This window comes from Jaculus jaculus, chromosome 6 (assembly GCF_020740685.1).
Source record: "Jaculus jaculus isolate mJacJac1 chromosome 6, mJacJac1.mat.Y.cur, whole genome shotgun sequence".
In the NCBI taxonomy this organism is placed as follows: domain Eukaryota; kingdom Metazoa; phylum Chordata; class Mammalia; order Rodentia; family Dipodidae; genus Jaculus; species Jaculus jaculus.
The window spans coordinates 64401623-64426427 of record NC_059107.1 but is presented as its reverse complement, the minus strand read 5'-3'; the positions used below and the strand labels follow the sequence as shown (position 1 = coordinate 64426427).

Here is a 24805-nt window from a genome sequence, read left to right as displayed (position 1 = left end):
GAAAAGCAATTTAAGAAGGAAGGGTTTATTTTAGCTCATGGATTGAACGAACAGTCCCTTGTGGCAGGAAAAGCATAGCATTGTCAGCATGAGACAGCGAGTCACATTAGGTAATTCTAAATCTTGTCAACTTGACTATCAAGACTAACCATCACACCTAGTTACCTCCCAATAGTTGCATCTTGAATATCCAGTGTAATAGCAAGCCATTAAACTGACATTGGCACTGTGTGTATAGGCTTGAGTCATTTGATTTAACCAGTATAGATTCATGAAACCATGCAATCAGATACAGAACTATCTCTTCACTGCAAAAACCACTTATACCTAGTCCCTGTCTCAAACAGAAGAGTTCTTTGACAGAATAGGACTTGTGAGAAAGGGAGCAGAACCTGAAATGTACCACAGCTGGAAGAAGTGTCAGGAAAGTCAGAACAGGTCCAACGAACAAAATGGCCACTCCACAAAAACACCCAGAATGGAGTACTTAGAGATGGGGGACCCCAGCACCGTCATTCCCTCTGCTCAGGAGAGATATTTTTGGGAGATGTTTAGATGTGCAAAAGGTCCTGAGTCTGGAACGAGGTATGAGTGGGGGCACTGGGGCAGACCTTGAGTTGAACCCATCCAGCCACCACCTGGCATCTGCTCTGCCTTGCCCAGCACACTGTGTTAAAGCATGCTGTTTAGCTACCTGGAACTAAAAGGGTTCTAGAAAGCAGTGGTAAAGTCCTGGGAAGAACACAGGTCAGGATATAGGCATACCATGAGTCTTAACTTCAAATATTTAGATATGCAATACAGGGGCTTCTACTTGTGTTTTCTTTCCTGGGCTGGGAAAGTCAGGACACACCTGCTGCATGGGTCCCTGGAGGTGAGTCAGACTGGAGTGACTGGTCTAGAAGAGACCAGCCCTGGCTCTTAGGAAGTTCTCAATAGCACTGGATACAAAGGAGATCCATGCTAAAGGCAGAGATACCGGATCAACACTTGGGCCTCAGAGCCCAGTGGGACAAAAATACAGAGAGCCCCTCCTAATGGAAACCATAGGCAAAGTGAGTTCAAGGTGCTGGAAAATGAAGGAGGTCTTCCTGAAGGAGGTGGCCCAGAAGCTGGCCAAGAGATGAGCCTCTAAAGATGATAGAATGATGATGGCATTGGAGGAGGGGACACCCAGAGATCAAAAGGGGAGAAATGGGACATGAGGAAAAGGGCAGGAAGAGACAGGTAAGGGACAAGTGACTTGAGAGCACCATAGCTCCAGGAGACAAGCTGAAGTCCCACTGACTGTGGGCAGAGACAGCCAAGCAGAGAGGTTTTAAAAAATGCCATGTGATCCCCTCTGCCCTTCCTTTTGTAAGCCTCCTTGCCCCCAGGATCTGAGGCACCAGAAAGCTACTGAGCTGGCACATGCTGGTTTCCCTATTTATAGTCAACCTGGGGGGGGGGGGAGGAGAGAGGAGGCAAATGGAACGAGAGGGGTGGCCAGAGGCACAGGCTGGGCAGTGGCTGTAGTTGCAGTTTCACCTGAAGTCCAGAGCTGCCACCAGACTGTCTAGGCATTGGACTCCGGGTCACCAGACCAGCCATGGCCATGAAGGTAGACAGCAGACCTGGGGGGGACCCTGGCAGTGGCAGTAACCAGGGCATAGCCCTAGAGCACGTGCAGGCGATCACCCGAAACTACATCACCCACCCACGAGTCAGTAAGTATGTGTCAGCAGGCAAGGCTGGGCAGGGGGAGGGGCTGCTAAGACCACTGCTTCTTCCTCAGAGAAAAAAGAGGACCAGGGCCTAAGCAAGCACGAGGCTCTCCACCCACATCCGTCCACAGGGGCTGCGCAGTGGTGCCGCATGCACAAGGGTCACCTCTGCAGGTTGACGGATGCATCCTCCAGCCCAGGCTGCCCCAGAGGAGAAGGCTGGGGGTTGGGAGTAGCTGTTGTCAGTAGGAACTTGCCTAAAGACCCCAGGTCCAGAGAGAGCTCCCAACTGACTGCAGAGTGAGAGGGGAAGGAGAGAAGAGAAGAGGGGAGGGAAGAGAGAGGAGGGAAAGAGAAGAGAGGGAGGGAAAGGGAAGAGAATGAAGGGGGGTATGTGTCTTTGTGTGTGTGTGTGTGTGTGTGTGTGTGTGTGTGTGTAAGATAAGAGAGGAAGAGAAAAGGAGAAGAGAACAAGGAAGGGGAGGAGAGGGGAGGGGAGAACAAAGGATAGGATGGAAGAGGAGAAAAAAGAAAAGGAAAATGTGGGCATGCATGTGGCCCTGTGTGTGTGTGTGAGAGAGGGGGGGGGGTGTGTGAGAGAGAGAGAGGTATGTGTGTGTAAGAGAGAGAGGTGTGTGTGTGAGAGAAAGAGAGGTGGGTGTATGTGTGTGTGAGAGAGAAGTGTGTGTGTGAAAGAGAGGTATGTGTGTGTGAGAGAGGTGTGTGTGTGAAAGAGAGTGTGTGTGTGAGAGAGAGAGAGGTGTGTGTGTGAGAGAGAGAGAGGTGGGTGTGTGTCTGCGTATGCAGAATGTGCACCACAGCACCTGCTGTGAGGAAGTAAACGAGCACATGTACTTGAGTCGATGGGCATAGCAGTGTGGGTTTTCAGCCTGAGGAACCCTGTTCAGTGTGCTATGCCAACGGGTACCTGGGTGGCCTCCCAGGGAAGGATATTTGTGCAAAAGTAGATGCAAGCACATACTTGGAGGAGGGTGTGCTCTTAACTTCACTTGGGGGGAGAAAAATGTGTGACTGTGCCCATGCTTGTGCACACAGAGGGGAGGTGAGCATATATGTGCATGGATGTGATGTGTATGTTCAAGGGGAAATAATACATGTGGCTCCATGCTTGCATGGTGTCATGTGTCTCAGCATGCATGGACATAGCTGGAGTAAGAGCATGCAGGTGCTCATGGGAAGTACTGGAGTGTGCCCTTATCATTTCTTTGGTAGGGAGCTCTATGCTGTTCTGTGGGGCTGGGTCATGTCAGTTTCTAGGTGCAGCAGACCAGAGCCTCCCTCCTACCATCTCCTTGTCCAAGGTCACTCCCCCCGCCGCTGGTGAGGCCTCTGAGGGCCCAGCTCACTGGAGTAAACCGGCCTGGGCAGCCCCAGCTGAGCCATAGCCAGAGGTTCTTCACAAGATGTGTGTGGTGAAGGGAAGGAACCCACACTGCCACTGCTTCTCCCTCCCTCCCTTCACAGCCACTCAGTCCCACCAAAGAAGTGCAGTGACCACAGAAGGTTCCTGAGAGCAAGTCTACAAGAAGCAGGCGGTTTCCCGAGCAGGCAGCAGAGCAGCCTGGGCACCCACGAGCCTGAGACGGGCCCTAAGGGTGCATCTTGGCCCATTTAGGGAGAACAAGGAAAGGGGTTGGACTGGGGGTCTTGAAGAGACCCTCATGTCCTGCCCTGTGAAGATGTAGGAATAATTGGAGCTCAGATTCCCCCTAGGCCTTTTGTGGTCATCAGGGCCTAGAAATCAGTGCTGAGAGGGGTCCACTGGGGTTCCAAGCTCAAATCACATGGCAACCCACCCCTTGCACCTGCATGAGCACCTATGAGCACAGGAGAGCTGCCAGGCTGGGTGGGGAGTGGGGTATGGACTTCCAGGCTCCACTCTCCCCTGGAATGTGGCCTTGCCAGGGATCTCCCCAGCACATGCTCACCTCACCCTACCACCTCTTCCTGTAGGCAAGAAGGCTCAGGCTGGAAGCTGCCTCTCACCAGTTCCCTCCTGCCAGCAACTTATTTATAGTCAACATCCTGCAGGTTCTAACCCTCCCCCTCCTGCTAGAACCCAGGCGTGGCAATGCCCCTTTGTTTGTGGGCCCTCACCAAGGGGTCAGTGTACTGCCTCCTCTCTGCCCTCACCTTGCTGTATGCTGGGTCCTCACAGGATACTGCAGGGGCCAGGCAAGCCCTTCTGGCCACACTTACAGCCTGGAGTAGCCTTGGTTTCCCCATACCTCTCCATCCTTCCACAGGACTAGAGGGATGGTGTTTCTTCCTGGGTGAGGTGATCCATGACTAGGGAGAGCCTGGAGCCTGGCAGAGTTTCTGCCATCCCTCACTGCCCCCTCCAGCCCCAGCCTGGCCCCACAACCTGAAATTCTATGCACTTCCTAGGCTATAGAACTCAAGGGGACCATAGGAGAAGAGCTGGGGCCCCAGAACGCAAGGGTTTCAGCTGTTACATCCTTAGGTGGATGTGGTTAGTTATCACAGGGACCCGGCTGAGGTTGAGTGAAACCACTGTGGCTAAAGGCCAGAGTTGGTCACAAAGAAAAGGCAGGATAGAGTCGGGAGGAACTTGAGTCCTGGAAATACCCAACCAGGAAAGCAGGATCTTCTTTCCCCAAGGGCCTGGGCTTGACCAGGAGAAGGTGACCTGGACCTCCTTGTGATGGCTGAGAAGATGCTGGGTGGAGGGCGGGCATGGACAGCGTGTGCTAAGGTTGCGAAGGACAGCATGGTTGAAGAAGGAAGCCAGCTCCAGATCATTATCCCCTGCATTTTGAAAGCCAAACCTGTGACTTTGCAGTTCAGCTTGTTTTCCCAACTGAAAGGAGAGGAAGTTACAGGAGCGCCCCAATCAGCATTCTTGAACTAATTCTAAGACCTTCAGCTTACAGCCCTGACCCCTCTCCCCATCCCTCTAGTTGGAGTTGGGGGGTGAAGGCCGACCCTGGCCTCCTCGCTGGCTCAGGGCACTGGACTGCTGCAGGTGTGGCTGGGCCACACTAATTAGAGGGCCTCCGCTGGAACCCTGCTGGGCCTTTGACTGAGACGGCAGCAGGGAGGTGGGGGTAGGGAGCTCTCTTCCAGCCCGCAGCCCCCAGTGTCAGCGGTAATGGAGAGGGGGTGGGCAAGGCAGTCTGAGGATCTGCTGGGATTGGGAAAGACCTGTTGAGGGAGTGCCACCTCCCTTCCCTCTCCAGGGTCAAAGGAGATATCACATGGTAGACAGTTGTTCCAAAACACTGTCCTGACTGGTGGTGTGTCCTAAGAAAAACCAGCCAAATTTCTCCATCTAATTTTCCCTCCCACATAAGCAAGAGGTGCAGAACCAGGGTGACAGCCAGCCAAGGATAGCTTTGTTGCTCAGTTTCCACTTTTGCTAGGTCCAAACTAAACAGCTCTAAGCCTTATATGGTGGTACACACTTGTAATGTAAGCACTGGGGAAGCTCAGGACTGCTGCAAGTTTGAGGCTAATCTAGGCTGTATAGTGAGCCTCTGTCTCAAATATCAACAACAACCAGGGCCTGGAAGAGTGCTTGTCTAGTATGCACAGGCCCTGGGTCCAATCCTGAGCACCGTATCTGTAATCCCAGTGCTCTGTAGGTATAGGCAGGTAATCCTTGGCTACACAGAGAGTTTGAGGCCATTTTAGGCTACATGAAACCCCTTCTCTCCCCGGCTCAAAGAACAAAGTCTAGACATCTCTGAGTCAAGATCTGGTTTCCACTTTCAGGAAGGCAGGCCGACCAGCCCTCTATTGCAGATGGGGGAATGGGCTTCACCCAGAAGGCTCCTCCTCCTCCTCTTCCCCATACCTGCCCTCCTGCAGGCTCCTCAAATCCCTAACCTCCATTGCTAAACTCCCCCAGGTAGAGATGATGAAGGTCAGGAATAATGGACATTTCTTATGACAGGCTGGAAATGAAGGAGCAATGTGCACTGGCTTTGTGTGGATAAGGGAGAACTAAACACAGGTGGCAGGCTTTGCAAGGAAGCACCTTAGCCAACTCCTCGGTCTCCTTCCAGTCAGGCTTTCAGAAATGCAGATTATGGGGATCTATCTCAGACCATCTCCACAGCACTGAGGAAACACTTTTGAAGATGAGTAATCAGAGTTTGCTTAAGAAAGAATACAGGGCTGGAGTGCTGGCTGGCCCTTTACCCCAAGAGTTCTCTTGGCTCCTGGCACAGGGAAGAGACCTACCCAAATTGAAGGTGGGGCCTCAGAGAGAGCAGGCGGTGAGCTCAGTGCAGGGCATGGGGCTGCACAGTACGTATGGGGGAAAGAACTGAGTCCTCCTACTCCCCTTGGGCCCTGAGTTTTGCAAACAGTCCTTGTACTAGAAAGGCCCTTGCAGATATCTGTGCAAGAATCACCTTGCCCATTCTGTCCATGGGATGTCAAGGGAACATAGCTCAGAGTTTGACTAAAAACCCCATAAAGTCCCCCAGATGATACTGGACCTATGGAAACCTGTGTCTGCCCTACACCGTGGCAGGCCTGGAGGCTTCTGTGCCTCATTCAGCAGGATGGCCAGGGAAGGCTGGATTCTCTTGGGGCCAGGTGTGCTCAGAAGCAAGAGTATAAGAGAGCTGAGAGCCAATGTAAGCTGATGGGGAGCACAGGACAGGCCAGCCCCAGCTCTGCCACGAGCATGCGTGTGATCCTGAGCCAGGCCTTTCCTCCTCCCTTTCCTGCCCCCACCACCCTTCTGAGCTGAGTCCTGAGGGACTGTGTCTCCCATCTGACCTTGGCAAGTGCTGTCACTGTCACTGTGTTGGTGGTAGCTCATAGACTCTCAGAGAGTGGCTATGGCACCCCACTGCCGTGGCTCCTTGGCACCCCACTGGTATGGACAGGGACTATCCCAGAGGCCCTAAGCTAACCCTCAGCAGAAGCAAAGCTGGGCTTCCTGGTTACCAGCCATGGATCCCACCCTGTAAGCTGAGCTCACTTCCCACTTGAGGGTCTGTGGATTGTCCTTCCCTATCACACTTTCCTCTCTCCCATGGGACACCCAGTCCAGAAGCTTCCCCAGAAGGACCAGGCTAGAATGTGGTGGAGGGGCCAGAGCCTGCATGTGCCTCTCCCTCCCACCCCCCACAGTGCTCATCAGAGCTCATCAGTGAGGGGTGAGAGGAGGGCAGTGTGGGCCTGGAGAGGGGCCCAGGAGGCCACAGCTGGGGCCCAGAAGCTTTTGGAAAATGTGAGTCAGGGAGAGAGAGTGGGTGAGGTGGCGGTTGAGGGCAGAGGGGAAGCCTCATGGGGGAGGGGTCTCAGCAGGCCTGGGCAGGACTCTGCGGAGGCCTTTGCCCTGGTGCCCTTCTCTGGCCGCCTGCAGGTGTCGAGGCAGTGGGGGGTCTGTGGCAGGGCCATGACCCTTACAGCAATGGTGGCTGGCCCTGTCACAGCTAATGACCCTGATGGCCCAAGCTGAGGAGAAGGTGGGGAGGCACACAGAGGGTGGGAAGCAGAGGTTGCCTGAATGTGTCTGTGTGTTCGCGTGTGCGTGTTGCTCTGCATGTGCATCTTTGTATCTGTGTGTGTGGATTGTGTCTGAGTGTGTCTTCCCTGGAGGTAAGGCATGGAGGGATGGGAGTTAGGCCCTCACCCACCCTGCCTCTCCTCCAGCCTATAGGACAGTGTGCAGTGTCAATGGGCCTCTGGTGGTGCTGGACCAGGTCAAGGTAAGACTCTTCTAGAAATTTCTTCCCCAGACCTTAAGCTATATTCTGGGCTCTCCTGCCCCTTCTCGGATTTCAGTACCTGTCCTGCTCTCTGGGACTCCATCATCTACTCGGTCACTCTCCTCCTTGCCTGTATCCTCAAACACCTAGCTTCCTCTTCCTGCCTTATCAATGGAAGGCTGTAAACCCCATAAATTCCCCCAACTGATACTGGACCTATGGAAACCTGTGTCTGCCCCACACCGTGGCAGGCCTGGAGGCTTCTGTGCCTCATTCAGCAGGATGGCATGCCTGACTTCCTCAATTCTGGGCTCCCTTCCCCACCCATAGCTACTACAATGCCACCCACTGTCATACCACATGGCCCCAATAAGTCCCTTACACTAGTGGGCAAGCAGCCATGTCCCTATGGACTTGGACCAGGACCCTAGAATCTTCCAAACTATGAAGTCAGACTTCTGGAATTTTCTTTTTGCTCATTTTAAACACTTGTAATCATGACAAAGAAAATTGTTTTTTAGATCCAATTTGCTACAATAATCATACATTTGTCATTTTTTGCTATAATAATCACACATTTGTCATTTAAAAGACAAAGAAAAAAGTAATCCTATTCTTATACAAGAAGATCTTTGGTTTCTTTAGTTAGCGTATTGTATTTGTATTTATTTTTGGGGACAGCACTATAATCCAATACACTTATACAATGTATAATCAAGTAGGCAGCATTTCAACCTTCCCAAATATTATCATTTCTTTTTTGGAAGAGGGGTTTGAGGTAGGGTTTCACTGTAGCCCAGGCTGACCTAGGACTCACTATGTAGTCTTAGGGTGACCTCAAACTCATGGCAATCCACCTACCTCTGCCTCTGATTAAAGGCATGTGCAACCACGTCTGGCCCAGATATTATCATTTCTATGTACTGAAATATCTAAGCCCTTCTCCTTTAGCTTGTTTTCTTTTGTTTTGTTTTCTTTGAGACAAGATCTCATCTCTAGACCACGCTAGCCTGGAACTCACAACTGTCCTTCTGCTCAGCTTTCCCAAGTGATGCAGGTATGAGCTCCATGCCTGGCTTCCTCTAGCCATTTTGAAATACACATCGTATTTCTTTGAGGCAACTCAGTAGTAAAGCATTTGCCTAGCATGCAAAGGCCCTACATTCAATCTCCAATACTGAAAAGAGAGAAAAAAAGTTGTTTATATCCAGGCATAGTGGCAAAGTTTGAAGTCAGCCTGGGCATCAAGAGACCCTGTCTCCAAAAAAGAAAAGAAAAAAACTAGAATAATAATTAAAAAAAAAAAAAAGACTTCTGGCTGGACACAGTGGCACATGCCTCTAATCTCAGCACTTTGAAGGCTGAGATATGAGGATCAATGTAAATTCAAGATTGGCCTGAGATTACAGAGTGAGTTCCAAGTCACCCTTGGCTAGAGTGAGGCCTTACCACAAAAAAAAAAAAAAAAAAAGGTTGGTTTTTCAAGGCAGGGTCTCGCTGTAGCCCAGGTTGACCTCGAATTCACTATATAGTTTCAGGGTGGCCTCCAACTCACAGCAATCCTCTTACCTCTGCCTCCCTACTGCTGGGATTAAAGGCGTGCGCCACCATGCCTGGCTCATAACTTTCTCCTTTTTATTGTCTGGCACCCCAGTCCATGGAATGATTCAGTGTGAATCTTTCCCAATCAGTTAACCTTCTTTGGAAATACCGTCATGACCCAGAAGTGTGTTTCCATGGTGACTCTAAATCCAGAAGTTGACAGTGAAGATTACCCATCTCTCTTGAGCATGACTGTTGTGGGCTGAGAAGTGGCCTGGGTCTCCTGCTTCCTTGCAAGCCTCTTAGTAACCACAAGTGCAGGCTGGTGGGATCAGGTTGCTCTGGAACTCCCCACTCCACCTCACTAATCATCATACCTCCCTCCTTCCCAAAAAATATATTACACATACCTTTTGGTAAAAGATTTCCACACTGCATCTTCCGATGGGCCTAACTGGTTCTCTTTCTTGTCTGATAGTAATCTGTGATATTTACAGTTCATTTTCTCTGACTTTATTCTTCAGGAACATATAATACATTTACCTCAGTTCCATACTCTACTCCCTTTTCCTCTATCTTCCTTACCCACATAAAAATGGCTACTTTGGGCTGGAGAGATGGCATAGCAGTTAAGGTGTTTGCCTGCAAAGCCAAAGGACCTCGGTTTGATTCCCAGGACCCACGTTAAGCCAGATGCACAAGGTGATGCATGCATGTGGAATTCGTTTGCAGTGGCTGGAAGCCCTGGTGTGCCCATTCTCTCTTTCTCTCAAATAAATTAGTAAATAAAAATTGGTTTTTCAAGGATTTTCTCACTCTGGCCCAGGCTGACCTGGAATTAACTATGTAGTCTCAGGATGGCCTTGAACTCACAGCAATCCTCCTACCTCTGCCTCCCAAGTGCTGGGATTAAAGGTGTGCACCACCACGCCCCACCAAAATATTTTTTAAATGGCTATTTTAAAACAACTCACTACCTATTTTATGTTATGTTTATTATTTATTTTGTGCTAGATATCAAACTTAGGGCCTTAAGTGCTGTACCACTTAGAGCTGCATCTCCAGCCATTTCCCAACCCCACACAGACACCGCCAAATTTTACTGAGCCTGTTGCCGGATTCCGATTCCTTCGGCTCAGTCTGGCTTGAGCTCTGGCGGGAAAGTTACCAGCCCTTCCTCTCCTGTGAGATGACAAACAGCCAGGCCAGTGGGGATGTTCAGGCCCACACAGAGCAGAAACAAGGAGCCCTGCAGGACCCTTTTCCTTTTTTATTTTACTTATTGAGAGTGAGACAGAGGAAGTGGCAGAGAATGGGCACACACCAGGGACACTAGCCGCACACGAACTCCAGATACATGCCACCTTGTACATCTGGCTTTACTAGCTGTGCCTCTGGGCCATCTCTCCAGCCCCAAAACCTTTACTTCTTTTTTTTTTTTTTTTTTTCTGAGGTACAGTCTCACTCTAGCCCTGGCTGACCTGGAATTCACTATGTAGTCTCAGAGTGTCCTCGAATTTATGGTGATCCTCCTACCTCTGCCTCCCGAGTGCTGAGATTAAAGGCGTGAGCGACCATGTGGGGCTTCCCAGAACCTTTTCTATAGAACTTTTTCTCAGGTTTGCTCCCCTCCTCTCTCTGCTGTTGGGCGCCCTCTTGTGGTTGAGATCCTGGGACTGTTAGACTATGGTAGATCCTACAGCCTTCCCCAAGAGGAAGTATTCACCCCTTGAGGACCTCCACTTCATAGTGCCTAGATGTGGCTAAAGAAAGAACAGGAGCAATTCCTGTATTCCTCAGAGCTGCTTTAGTGACCATCAGAGCTGCTAAGCCCAACAGGGACACCCCTGGTCACACTGCTGAGAACAGATCTATACATTCCTCTCCTCACTAATGTGTGGCCAACAGGGAACAGAATGACAGTCATGATGTGGTAACTTCCTGCACTAGAACATGCCTCAAATTTTTATTTATTTTAATTACAAAAATAATGCATCGTCCTTGTAGCCAGTGAAACAAAAGAAAGACCCATAGTTAACTATCTGCCCTCCGGCACTTTATCTGTAGTCACCTGAGGTAACGGTGGGAGGCCTGCTGCACATGGTCATACACAGGTGAATGTAAGTGCTGGTGTCTCCACTTCAGTAAGCTCCTCCACGTCCATGGCAGCTCACTGTGCTCGTTCTGTTGGATTCCATTGGGATGGCATACCAGGCAGTGGTACAGGTGTACTGAGACTGGTGATGATTAGTGTAGTAGACAGCTTCAGCTTCACAGAGATGAACTTTCAGACCAGAGACAATTATGGAGATAGGGATATTTATTGAAGCTTACAGATCCAGGGTAAGTTCCATAAATGGCAGAAGCAGCTGGCCTGCCTTCAGAGAGAGAAAGAGAGAGAGGGAGAGAAAAGCACAAGCCAGAAAGCCAAAAGCCACACAGCACAGCACACTTCAGGAGCTCCAGCTAGGCACACTTTGCAGATCTTTAGATTGAAATCTGAAACCCACCACCACACCTTAAGATATGCCCAGTGACACTGCCTCCAGGTGGCTGCAGATGCAAACTACAAAGTAATAAACACTGAATATATTGGGGGCCATCTATTCAAACTACCACAATTAGTATTCAGTGTCAACTCGACTGGAGTTAAAATCACTCAGGAGGGCTGGAGAGATGGCTTGGCAGTTAAACGCTTGCCTGTGAAGCCTAAGGACCCCGGTTCGAGTCTCGGTTCCCCAGGTCCCACGTTAGCCAGATGCACAAGGGGGCGCACGCGTCTGGAGTTCGTTAGCAGAGGCTGGAAGCCCTGGTGCGCCCATTCTCTCTCTCCCTCTATCTGTCCTTCTCTCTGTGTCTGTCGCTCTCAAATAAATAAATAAATAAAATTTTAAAAAAAAATCACTCAGGAGAGCCAGGTGTGGTTGCACAGGCCTTTAATCCCAGCTCTTGGGAAGCAGAGGTAGCAGGATTGCCATGATTTTGAGGCCACCCTGAGATTATGTAGTGAATTTCAGGTCAGCCTGAGCTAGGGTGAGACCCTAGCTCGAAAAACGGAAAAGAAAAAAAAATCACTTAGGAGACACACTAAGGAAGACTATGTAAGTAGGTATGTCCCTCCAATGCCACTTCCCTGGTCAAATATTCAGTGCCCCCCCCCACCCTGCTTCCTTAGTGAGTTTGCTGCCTCTCATGCATATAAATAGAGACAAGTGTTCTGTAGCCACCACAGCATTCATAGACATCGGAGCTCAGGATTCCCTAAGGCAATGCTCTACCTACCGACCTGGCTGTGGTTCTGAGGAGTCGGAAGGGATACTGAGTTACAATTCACACACCATAAACTTCACTTTTTTAAAGTGAACTTAGTAGCTTAGATGTGCTCTATTTTATAATTGGTCATCAGATGAAAATCATGTGCATTGTTTCCTTTTTTGCTTTTATGAATAATGCTTCCATGAACATTCAAGTACTTTTAAAACTATTTTTATATATTTGCAAGTAGAGAGAGAGTAAAAAGAAAAAAAAAAAGTAAAAGAAAGTAAGAATGAAAGTGGGTGCACCAGGGCCTACGGGTGCTGCAAACAAACTCCAGACACATGCGTCACTTTGTGCATCTGTCTTTACTGGAGAATCAAACCCAAGCTGTCAGGTTTTGCAAGCAAGTGTCTTCTCCAGCCCCCATGTACACACATTTTTATGTGAACATATGTTTGCGTTTATCAGGTGTATGCCTATGAGTGAAATTGCGGAGTCAGTTGGTAACTCTACATTTAGCTTTCTGAGGAACTGACAGACTGCTTTCCACAGTGACTGTACAAGTTCCAATCCCAACAAATGCAAGAGGGTACTAATTTCTTTACATTCTCAGTAACATGTCCTTTTTAACATGTGTGTATGTGGGCAAGTGCACATGTATGTGGAGGCCCGAACACAATATTGGGTGGTGTTGTTCCTCAGGAACACCATCCACTTTTTTTTTTCTTTTTTGGTTTTTTCGAGATAGGGTCTCACTCTAACTCAAGCTGACCTGGAATTAACTATGTAGTCTCATGGTGGCCTCGAACTCATGGCAATCCTCCTACCTCTGCCTCCCAAGTGCTGGGATTAAAGGTGTGCACCACCACGCCCAGCTGCACCATCCACATTTTTTGAGACAGGGTCTCTCATTGGCCTAGAACTCACCAAATAGGCTAGGTTGGACAGTCAGTGAGCCTCAGGGATCCTCCTGTTTCTGCCCTACTCAGTGTTGGGATTATAAGCATGTGTGGCCAAGTACATTTTTTTTTTTAATTTTGTTATTTTAAAGGTAGGATCTCACTCTAGCCCAGGTTAATCTGCAACTCACTCTGTAGTTCCAGGCTGGCCTCTGACTCACAGTGATCCTACCTCTGCCTTCTGAGTGCACCACCACACTGGCATATTTATTAATTTACATATATGTGTTTGTATGTATGTACATCTATGTATGTATATTCTGGCTATTTATTTATTTATTTTTGGTTTTTTGAGGTAGGGTCTTACTGTAGCCCAGACTGACCTGGAATTCACTATGTAATCTCAGGGAGGCCTCAAACTCATGGCAGTCCTCCTACCTCTGCCTCCTGAGTGCTGGGATTAAAGGTGTGTGTCACCACGCCCGGCTATATTCTGGCTTTTTATATGTGTGCTGAGGATCAAATTCAGGTCCTCACTCTTGCACAGCATGCGCTGTTTTACCCACTGAGCAATCTCCCAAGCCCACTACTCTCACTTTAAAAATGGGAAACTTATGGCTCATGAGTAATGACTTACGAATTGCTTAAGTCATTAAATAATTGCACAAGGTCACAATGCAAAGCAACAGAGCTTCCATTCTAACCTAGCCTTCTGACTAAATTCCCAGCTGCTAACCATTAGAGAACACTCCCTTACAGACAGAATCCACTACCCAGCCTTCCAAGTTCATGTGCCCAAGCATCTGGACACAGGAGGAATAGGTGGTAAGGGTGTTGCCTTCCGCGGCTCTTGTCCCTGGCAGTTTGCCCAGTATGCTGAGATTGTGAACTTCACCCTCCCTGACGGGACTCAGAGGAGCGGCCAAGTGCTTGAGGTGGCTGGGACCAAAGCCATTGTTCAGGTAAGTGTGTCAATGGGCTGTTGACTGGGTGACTAGATGAACTTAGAAAATCCTCCACTATCTTGCAAGCCCTGAAGACAGGAAATGACCATTTTTTCTTGAGAACGCCCTACCCAGAGCTGGGTCTCATGAGTGGCCAACAGTGGGAAGCCCTATTCTCTCCGGCAAGCCCCCATCAGAGCAACTACCCGCTTCACCCACTTCATAGGTATTTGAAGGGACCTCTGGAATCGATGCCCAGAAGACCACGTGTGAATTCACAGGGGACATCCTACGGACTCCAGTCTCAGAGGATATGCTGGGTGAGAATGGGATGGTGGGTGCTCCTTTGCCCTCTGGCCTAGCCTGTTGGATTAAGCCCTTCATTGCCTGTGAACATGTGTGTTTTCCTATGAACTCTTTTGAGGCCAGAAGTTCTATCTTCTCTCTTTGGCTCCTGACCCCAGTGCAAATGCTCAATTATTAAGGAGACAAGTTAAGTCATTAAGGGTACAGAAAGTAATTGTCTACTTGGGGCCAGGCTATAAGGGACTGTGAAGCCCTGCATGCCTCCATATCTCTCAAGACCTACCATACCTACCTTGATCCTCAACTCTTGCCACCCTAGATTCTCCCCACTCAAGTCCTCATCCTAGGTACAGAACAATGGACACGGTGATCCCAAAACGCCTTGCCTGTGAGGGTCTGCAGAGAAAAAGACTGTCCTCTTAGAGGATAGTCATGGAAGTCTGAAATCTGGGGTGGCCAAGGGCCGAGGAGGCAGAGGATATGGGGCAGATGGATACTGTGGAGAATGAAGCTGGTGGTGGAACAGAGGCTGAGAACAGTGAAGCATCAGAAGCCACCCCTTAGCATTTACCTGTACCCTGCTCCTCTCCCAGGTCGAGTTTTCAATGGCTCTGGCAAACCGATCGACAGAGGGCCAGCAGTCATGGCAGAAGATTTTCTGGATATCAGTGGTGAGAGCAGAGGCCCCAGAGGGCTCTTAGAGCAGAGCCTTCACACCCTCCCACTCTGTCTCCATCCTGGTCCTCAAGTCTGTGTCTGCCCTTTGAAGTTCTGCCCAGTCACAAGCCAGAGCCACTTCAGAGTGCTGGCCCTGGAGCCATTCAGACTAGTACGCAGGTCAGGCTGATGAGAGCAGCCAAGGCCTCCCTGTCCCCAGATTGGCCACCAGATCCAAGCACTGTCTAGAACCTCCCACGTCACCCCCTTGTGGCCTTCTGCTACCTTATCACAGTCCTGGGAGCTAAGTTTGGAATGTTTGCAGCAGCAAACACAGTACCTCCCATGTCCCAGCCATTCAAGAGGAGGCCTTCTTGAATTGTCCACCTCCAGCCCTCAAATTTCCTACAGGAATGATGAAGGCCTTTAGAGACCCCAGACTTGCCCAAGACCACCCAGAAAGCTAGTAGCAGAGCACAAAACAAGCATCTACTCACACTCATGGTCTTTGAGACACCCTCAGGCCTCCTCCGAACCACATACAAGTGTGTGGATAGTGAGGAGAGCTGTCTAGCCTAGTGAGTCCTCAAGCCACAGACCTTTAGCTATTTAAACTTGATCTAATTTGAGCAAAAAAAAAAATTAAAAAATTATTTTGAAACCAGATTTCACATGCACAAGAGCCACAAGTGCTAGGCTACACTAGAAGCAGTCAGAACATGGTTCAGTTGCAAAGAATGCTACTCTGGAAATGGAGGGAGGCAGGTGGGCTGGAGCCTGAGCCCAACTCCATGACTACCCCTCCCAGGACAGCCCATCAACCCCCATGACCGTATCTACCCTGAGGAGATGATCCAGACAGGAATCTCTACCATTGATGTCATGAACAGCATCGCCCGTGGCCAGAAGATCCCCATCTTCTCAGCAGCTGGACTCCCCCACAATGAGGTGAGGGAGGCACAAGCCACGAGTAGAGCTAAGCGGAGGCCTGGGGTCCCCAGCTAGCAGCAGTCACCAGTATCTACACAGGCAGGTATACCCTGGCAGTTCAGGGACAGGGCTACTGAGTCCTCCTATGTGTGCAATAATGGCCCCCAACCAGGACTTGAAGCTGCCTGAGGGAGTAGAGCCTCCTTACTGATTGTAGAGGGCCCAAACAGACTCTGAAAGTCCCAGCTATCCTTAGCTAAGCTGTCCCATGCTCTCTATGACAGGTACTTTGAGCCTCTTAGTGGCCACAGAACAAGCCAGCCCACCCTCAGAAAGATTATGGCCTCCTTACCCCTCCCTCGAGACTCCACCATCAAAATACATGGTGAGGGACAGACTGTTCAGGAAGGGCAGGTACAGAGCTCTGGCTCTGACAACTTCCCTCTGGCCCATCCTGCCTCAGCTTGCCGCACAGATCTGCCGCCAGGCGGGGCTGGTAAAGAAATCCAAGGCAGTGCTGGATTTCCACGAGGACAACTTTGCCATTGTCTTTGCAGCCATGGGGGTAAGAAAGACTGGAGCCCTGGCAAGTTCTGGAAGCTATGAGAAGCAACCTTACCTTTTTTGATCCCTGGCACAGCCTAATCTGATGGGGGAGTCCTGTGCTTGAGAAGTTGGCAGAGTTGGGGCCACACTGGTGGTGGAGATCAGAGCATAACCAAAGGGTGGAGATGGGCTCAGTGACCAGGTAGTATGTCCCCTGAGTCCTCCTGAATGCCACAGCAGCTAAAATATGGGCTGTGGGTGACGTGGAAGAGGCCAGGGAACCAGTAGAGATAAGACAGTTTCCAGGAAGGGGATACTAGAGACCCTCAGAGGATCCAAGGGGATGAGGGAGAGTTGGGCAGCACAGAAGTTGGCCAAAGGAGGGACAAGCAGGACACTGACAGCTAAACTTGAAGAAGGTAAATTCTCTGGAGAACCTGATGAGGCCCTCTCAAGCCCCAGTGCCACTCCAGTGATTGCACCACCACTGGCAACTGTTATCCAGGCTTTGCAGAGGTGGGCGGGAAGGGGCCAGGCCCTCAGGCCCTGCTTATAGTCTTCCCTGCTGTGTGTCCAGGTGAACATGGAGACAGCGAGGTTCTTCAAGTCTGACTTTGAACAGAATGGAACCATGGGAAATGTCTGCCTGTTCCTTAACTTGGCCAATGACCCCACGTGAGCCCTCCCCTTGCCCACGCTGCCCTGGGGGAAGGGAGGGAGTAGCTGACCCAGTGACTGGGATATAAGGTATCCAAGAACTACTGCCATTGGCTAAGGCTGGGAGAACAACTCCTGGTTGTGTAGATGGGGAAACTGAGGCCTGGGACATGCTGGGAGACAAAAGGAGCTGGACTAGCCCACCTATTGCCTGCAGCCCCTCTGCTTTTCCCACAACCTGCATCCAGACCCTGTCCTCAGTCATGGCTCCTTGTCCTTGGATCACTTCCATAAAACTACTACTAAACAGATCATTGTCGGGTCTGAGGAGATGGCTCAGTGGGTAAAGTCCTCGTTTTGCAAGCATGAGGACCTGAGTTCAGATCCCCAGAACTGACATAAAAATGCTGGCCTTGGGCTGGAAGAATGGCTCAGTGGTTAAGGCACCTGCCTACAAAACCTAATGACCTGGGTTCACTTCCTCAGTGCCCACATGTAGCCAGATGCACAAAGTTGCACATGCATCTGGAGGCTGTTTGTAGTGGCTGGAGGCCCTGGTGTGCCCATTCTGTCTCTCTCTCCTTTCTCTTCTGCCTGCAAATAAATAAATGCTGGCCTTGGCCAGGCATGGTGGCACACACCTTTAACCCCAGCACTCAGGAGGCTGAGGTAGGAAGATTCCCATGAGCAGCCTGAGCTACACAGTGGGTTCCAGGTCAGCCTGGGCCGCAGTGAGGCCCCGCTTCAAAACAAACAAACAAAAGAAGCTGGGCTTGGTGGCACATACTTGTAATTCCAGCACTGGAGAAGAGGAGACAGGAGGATCCCTGGGGGGCTTGCTGATTAGCAGCCTAGCTGAGTGAATGAACTCTAGATTCAGTGTGAGACCCTGCCTCAAAAAGATAGAAAGCAAATGGGCCTGGAAAGATAGCTTAGTGGTTAAGCACTTGCCTGTGAAGCCTAAGGATTCTGGTTTGAGGCTCAATTCCCCAGGACCCATGTAAGCCAGGTGCACGAGGGGGTACATGCATCTGGAGTTCGTTTGCAGTGGCTGGAGGCCCCGATGCACCCATTCTCTCCTTCTCTCTTTCCCTCCCTCCCTCCCTCTTTCTCTTCCTCCTTCTTTCTCTCCCTCCCTCTCTCTCTCTTTCTCTCTCTGCCTCTTTCTCTGTCTGTAGTTCTCAAATAAAAAAATAAAAACAAACAACATCAACAAAAGATAAAAAGCAAATGAAGAAGACACCTGGCATTGACCTCTGGCCTCCACAAGTATGTGCACATATGTCCTCCCAAACACATGCAAACATGCACATGCACACCCACATGCACAAATATAAATAGCGATCATTGCCCTTGCCATTTTTTTAAGGAAAACTGATGAACATTTAGCAACAGGTGGGCTAAATTTGGGGGTTGGGTAGATGAAAACAAAATTCTAATAAACCATCCTGGGTATTAACAGTACTCAAAAACTAGGTAACAATTTTGAAGGCTGAGATGACATTACTAAGGGGAAGAGCCATAGGCCCAGAGCACAGGGGCTGAGAGAGCCTGGAGTTGGAAGGGTGCTCAGGATTTTTGAAGTGGGGAAAGGACACTAAATATCTTAGTGGGTACTGGGGGGCTGGGCATCAGTCTTGCTAGAGAGTACTCATTTCTGGGGACCACTGCCCTGACCTGGGAGCTTCAGCATTGTATCCATTGTATTGAATCCCCTGTGGCTGCAGAGAAGTAGCCTTCTCAGTTCACCTTCTCTCGCCCTGGGGGGCTTCCTGGGCCCTGGTGTTTAGTGAGACCCAAGTCTGGGCCTCCAGACACACTGAACCCCATCACACCTGGTCCCAGGATCGAGCGAATCATCACACCACGACTGGCACTGACCACAGCTGAATTCCTCGCCTACCAGTGTGAGAAGCACGTTCTGGTCATACTGACGGACATGAGCGCCTATGCAGAGGCCTTGCGCGAGGTGAGCTGCTTGACGATTGTGCCTCTCGGTCAGCTTGCTTCACGTTCTAAAAGGTCACTCTGAGAAAGGAGGGAACTCAGCCCCTCGGGGCTGCCCCTCTCAGGGAGTCCCAGGGCTCAGTCGCGGTGGCCACCGCCTCATTCCCGCCTCTTACTTCCTGTGTGCCCCACTGCCTGGGCGCTGCAGGTGTCAGCTGCTCGAGAGGAAGTGCCAGGACGCCGCGGCTTCCCGGGATACATGTACACAGACCTGGCCACCATCTATGAGCGCGCCGGCCGAGTTGAGGGCCGGGGTGGCTCTATTACCCAGATTCCTATCCTCACCATGCCTAATGATGGTACCCACCTAACCCTTGCCTCCGGCCCTGTCCCTTCAGCCCCTGTCCTCCCACAGCCCCTGCCTCCCGGCAGTCTCTCCTCCGACCCCCTACAGCTCCTGGTCCCCAATCCCTGCCCCTCACAGCCAACTGTTCCTTTCCTGTGCTCTTTTCCTCAGCAACCACCAGCACCCATCACACCTTTGATAAGAATACGGTGGCCCTGAGTGGGTGAGGACCTGCTCCCCCACTCCCACTGGTGCTAGTGCATTTTATTGCAGATATCACCCACCCTATCCCAGACCTGACAGGCTTCATCACCGAGGGACAGATCTACGTGGACAGGCAGCTGCACAACCGGCAGGTAATGTACCCTCCCAAGACAATGAAGAACCGATATCCATCAGGTGTGCATGATTGAGGAGGGGCCAGCCCAAGATCATTCCCTACAGGAGATATACCCCAGGGAAGCCTGTGGTTCGCAGCTCCATGGGCAGTGGAACCTTTCAAAAAACGATCCCATCTCTCTGACCCAGGTTTCCTTTTCTATGAGCTGCGAATGACAATGCACATCACACGGAAGCACTGGGACAATAAATTAGCATGTAGGAAGCACCCAGGAGACACTAAAACATGATTTCTCTTCCCATCCCAATCATTTGATTTGAATAACTGAAAACTGTCGTAACAGATATAAGTAGACTGTGAATAACATGTTAGAAAGTATGTCTGTCCCATTCATAGGTTAAAGACATCTATGCCTTTTCTTCTTTGACCCAAGTTTTTTGATTTATTTTGTTTGGTTGAGGCACAGTCTCATGTAGCACAGGCTAGCCTTAAACTCCTGCTCCTCCTTTCTCCACCTCTTCAGTGTGTGTCACCTCATGCTGCTTTGCAGTATGTTTCTTTACATCTACTTTTAAGTTCAACCTGCTTGCTATCCAAAAATAATTAAATTTTTGAAATCGTATTTCATTAACTACTGTCACCTCATCTTCCCCAGCTCTAGCATTCTGCCTAGCTAGGGCCACCTGTACTGGGTACTCAAGGCTTAGAACCTAGGAGAAATAAAGGAGGGTGGGTGTAGCAGCCTACTTCCTCTTTGGATGCGGACAAACCGCCACTCCTGAGAAGAGGCGCGGCCGCGAAGGAGGTCTGGACGGGGAGCTCGGCCTGCGGTTCGCCACACCCCTCTGCTCCCCTAGATATACCCTCCCATCAACGTGCTCCCTTCTCTGTCGCGACTGATGAAGTCGGCCATCGGGGAAGGCATGACAAGAAAGGACCACGGGGATGTCTCCAACCAGCTGGTAAGGAGCGAGGGCAGGGGGTGTGTAACCGCCTCGCAGAGGCGGGGGCTTTGAGCCCACCAGGGCGAGACTTTGGCCTGGCGAGACGGTTCCCCAGCAAGGGGTCCCGCGCCGCCAGGCTGAGCGGTGCCCGCGGCCCCCACGCAGTACGCCTGCTACGCCATCGGCAAGGACGTGCAGGCCCTGAAGGCGGTGGTGGGGGAGGAGGCGCTCACGGCCGAGGACCTGCTCTTCCTGGAGTTCCTGCACAAGTTCGAGAGGAGCTTCATCGCCCAGGGTGAGGCGGGGGGCGGGCGGAGCCGCGTCGCCCTGCCCCGCCCCGCCCCGCCCCGCGCACGCGGCCCTCACTCGCGCCCGGTCCCCAGGCCCCTACGAGAACCGCTCCGTGTTCGAGTCTCTGGACCTGGGCTGGAAGCTGCTCCGCATCTTCCCCAAGGAGATGCTGAAGCGCGTCCCGCAGACCGTGCTCGACGAGTTCTACTCCCGCGACGGGGCGCCCGCGGCGGACACGGCGCTCTAGGCCCCTCCGCCCCACAGGGCGCCCTTCCCCCCCCCGGACGCCCCTCCGCGCCACCCCGACGCCTTGGTCTCGTGGCTCGGGTCCCCAGTCCGACGCCTTACTCTAACCGAAGCATCGCATCTCAACTGTTAACTCTATTTGGAAGCTTTTTTTTGAAGGGTTTGCTTAGAATGGAACCAAGGCCCTTCAATATACCATGCAAGCGTTTTACCACCCCAAAATAAGAAGTTACTGAGATGAATTTATCTCGGGTGAAAATAAGATGGCAAGAAATTGGTAATTGCTGAGGATGCAAGTGATGGGTACATAACGATTGTTGAACTATTAAAGTAACCCCTGAATTAGTACCTAACAGCTAACAGTAGAATCTCCCTTTAGGAAGATAGTTGTTAAGATGATAGAGCTGAGAATATATATGGCTTAGCAGTAGAGCTCTTACAGGTTTGCATCACATTTTTCCATTTTTCTACTTTCAAATCTATCTATTCATATCATTGAATTGTTAACGTCTCCTGTAAATCAATATCCAGTTATGTGCCATTTACATCTAATTTGATATAGTGTCGGTTGTTATTGAGATGGATGTACATCTGCTGTTTGATTTTTGTTTTCTGTATAAGTCATGTCTTTGGGTTTCTCTCTTCCTCCTTTTAGTTGTTTTGTTTGTTTGTTGCATTAAGAACATATTTCAGAAGGACATGGGGACACACACCTGAAACCCCAGTACTTGAAAGGTGAAGGCAGGAGAATGAGAAATTCAAGAGCAGCCTGGGCTACATAAAAAAAATGAGAAGCCGGGCTGGAGAGATGGCTTAGCGGTTAAGCTTGCCTGTGAAGCCTGACGACCCCGGTTCAAGGCTCGATTCCCCAGGACCCACATTAACCAGATGCACAAGGGGGAGTTCGTTTGCAGTGGCTAGAAGCCCTGGTGCACCCATTCTCCCTCTCTCTCTCTCTCTCTCTACCTTTCTCTCTCTGTCGCTCTCAAATAAATAAATAAAAATAAACAAAAAATTAAAAAAAGAGAGAGAGAGAGAGAAGACGGGCGTAGTGGCACACTCGGGAGGCAGAGGCAGGAGGATCACCATGAGTTCCAGGCCACCCGAGACTACATAATGAGATCCAGGTCAGCCTGGGCTAGAGTGAGACCCTACCTCCAAAAAAAAGGCTTCTAAGACAGGTTCTCATGTACCTCAGGCTGGCCTCAAAGTCGTGTAGCTGAAGATGATCTTGAACTCCTAATATTCCTATCTGCACCTGCCAAATGCTGGGATTGCAGACTTGCCACTTTCAGCTTCCTTTAATGATTTTTAAATGATTTTTTTTGCTGTGCTTTTTGTTTTCTTCTTAGGATTTGCTCTACAGCTTACCATATTGACTTAGCTAACTTGATTCCAATGAAATATAGAAATATCATTCTTATATTTGCTCATTTGTTTTGTTCAGACTTAGATTATGGCATGATTCATTCAATTCTTGCCTATAGAAACTTCGTTAGCAATTTGTTTAATGCAGGGCTTTTAGCACAAATTCTCTGAGATGTTGTGTGTCAAGTAATATCATTTCCCCTTTACATTTGAAAGATTTTCTTGGTGTGTGTGTCCCTGTTCAGGTACATAAGTGCAGGCATGCACATGCTGTGATCCTCACAAGGAGATCAGAGGACAACTTTGAGCTTCAGTTCCCATCTTCCACCTTGTTTGAGACAGGGTCTCTCATTCACTGCTCTAAATGCCAGACTAGTTGGCCCACAAGCTTTGCAGTGATTCTCCTATCACTACCTCCCTTCTTGCCATAGACTTGCCAGAATTACTGATGCTAGCACTACTGTGTCTGGCTTTTATGTGGATTCTGGGGATCTAAATGCAAGCACTTTATTCACTGAGCCATCTCCCTAGCCCCTTGAAGGACTTTAGTTGGATGTAAAATTTTTGGGTTGACAGACTTTCTCTATTGCCTCTGGTCTCCCTCCCTCCCTCCCTCCCTCCTTCCCTTCCTTCCTTCCTTCCTTCCTTCCTTCCTTCCTTCCTTCCTTCCTTCCTTCCTTCCTTCCTTCCTTCCTTCCTTTTCTTTCCTTTCTTCTTCCTTTCCTCCTCTTCCTCCCCCTCCTCCTTTTGAGGTAGGGTCTCACTCTAGCTCATGCTGACCTAGAATTCACTATGTAGTCTCAGAATGGCCTCAAACTCATGGTGACCCTCCTACCTCTGCCTCCCGAGTGCTGGTATTAAAGGTATGTGCCACATGCCTGGCTAGGTCTCCATTATTTCTAACAAAAGTAAGATGCTACACTTACTGGAGTTCTCTTGTATGTGATGAACTATTCTTCCTCTGCCTTCAAAATTTCCTGTCTTTCTGCATTTTTAGTCCAATGTGCCTAGATGTGAATGAATATATTTGCATTTATCTAAATTAGAATTTGTTGAGCTTCTTAAAAGTATAAATTAGCTGGGCATGGTGGTGTATACCTTTAATCCCAGCACTCCAGAGGCAGAGGCAGGAAGATCACTGTGAGTTTGAGGCCAGCCTGAGATTATATAGTGAATTGCAGGGCAGCCTGGGCTAGAGTGAGAATTTACCTCAAAAAAACAAAGCATAAATTAATTTTATCAAGCTTGAAAAGGTAGTGGCCAAAAACTTTCCAAGTACTTTTCCTACTCCTATCTACTTCCTGTCCTTCTGATATGTATATGTCCACTACATATACATTGGGGTGCCTAATGGAGGTATGTGTGTGTGTGTGTGTGTGTGTGTGTGTGTGTGTATACATACATACATTATATATATAATGTATACATAATATATATATTATATATACACAACATATATATATTATGTATGTGTGTGTACTTTGTTCATTTTTCTTCAGCGGTAGGAAGGTATTATGATCATGGTATATTATCTATATTTATGGGAGTTGTCAAGACAAAGTTACAAAAATATCCACCCTGTATATCTTAGATTGTGGAGTCTCCATGATCTGTCTTTAAATTTGCTGATTCTTTCCTGTGCAAGTTTATATCTGTCATTAAACTCTTGTACTGATTTTTGTCATTCTAGTTACTGAGATTTTCAATTCTAGAATTTATTTTTATTTTTAAAAATATTTTATTTATTTGACAGAGAAAGAGGGAGAGAGAGAATGGGTATCCCAGGGCCTCCAGCCACTGCAAACAAACTCCAGACCGTGAGTCCTGGGCATCAAACCTAGGTCCTTTCACTTTTCAGGCCTTAACCACTAAGCTATCCCTCCAGCCCTCATTTTGATCCTTTTAAAATACTGTTCTTGGGCTGGGAATATAGCTCAGAAGTAGAGTGCTTGTATAGTATGCACCAGGCTCTGGGTTAAGTTACCAGCGCCACAAGAAAAAAAGTTTTCCAGGCATGGTGGCACACGCCTTTAATCCCAGCACTCAGGAGGCAGAGGTAGAAGGATCGCCATGAGTTCGTGGCCACCCTGAGACTACATAGTGAATTCCATGTCAGCCTGCGTTAGAGCGAGACCCTACCTCAAAAAAAATAATAAAAAAGAAGAAGAAG

General features: G+C 49.5%; 1 protein-coding gene across 3 annotated transcripts; it reads left to right on the top strand.

The window, feature by feature from the left end:
- Window positions 1–1480: 1480 nt before the first annotated feature.
- Atp6v1b1 (ATPase H+ transporting V1 subunit B1) lies at window positions 1481–22124 on the top strand. Of its 3 annotated transcripts, XM_004668309.2 has the most exons (14): window positions 1481–1706; window positions 7359–7414; window positions 13977–14075; window positions 14284–14377; window positions 14957–15034; window positions 15829–15968; window positions 16414–16515; window positions 17074–17171; window positions 18999–19122; window positions 19309–19459; window positions 19720–19802; window positions 20644–20748; window positions 20896–21025; window positions 21114–22124. In XM_004668309.2, the coding sequence occupies exons 1-14, from the start codon at window positions 1589–1591 to the stop codon at window positions 21266–21268; spliced, it is 1533 nt and encodes a 510-aa protein (XP_004668366.1). In that variant the 5' UTR covers window positions 1481–1588; the 3' UTR covers window positions 21269–22124. The 3 variants fall into 3 exon arrangements, with proteins under 3 accessions (XP_004668366.1, XP_045008928.1, XP_045008929.1); XM_045152993.1 differs by lacking the exon at window positions 16414–16515; XM_045152994.1 differs by lacking the exon at window positions 20896–21025.
- The last annotated feature ends 2681 nt before the right edge of the window (window positions 22125–24805 follow it).

Coding starts and splice junctions, on each gene's coding strand:
- Atp6v1b1 (XM_004668309.2), top strand. CDS start 1,589: ATGGCCATGAAGGTAGACAGCAGACCTGGGGGGGACCCTGGCAGTGGC. Junction 14,378..14,956: donor AGTCTCAGAGGATATGCTGG/GTGAGAATGGGA, acceptor CTCCTCTCCCAG/GTCGAGTTTTCAATGGCTCT. Junction 20,749..20,895: donor GGGATGTCTCCAACCAGCTG/GTAAGGAGCGAG, acceptor GCCCCCACGCAG/TACGCCTGCTACGCCATCGG.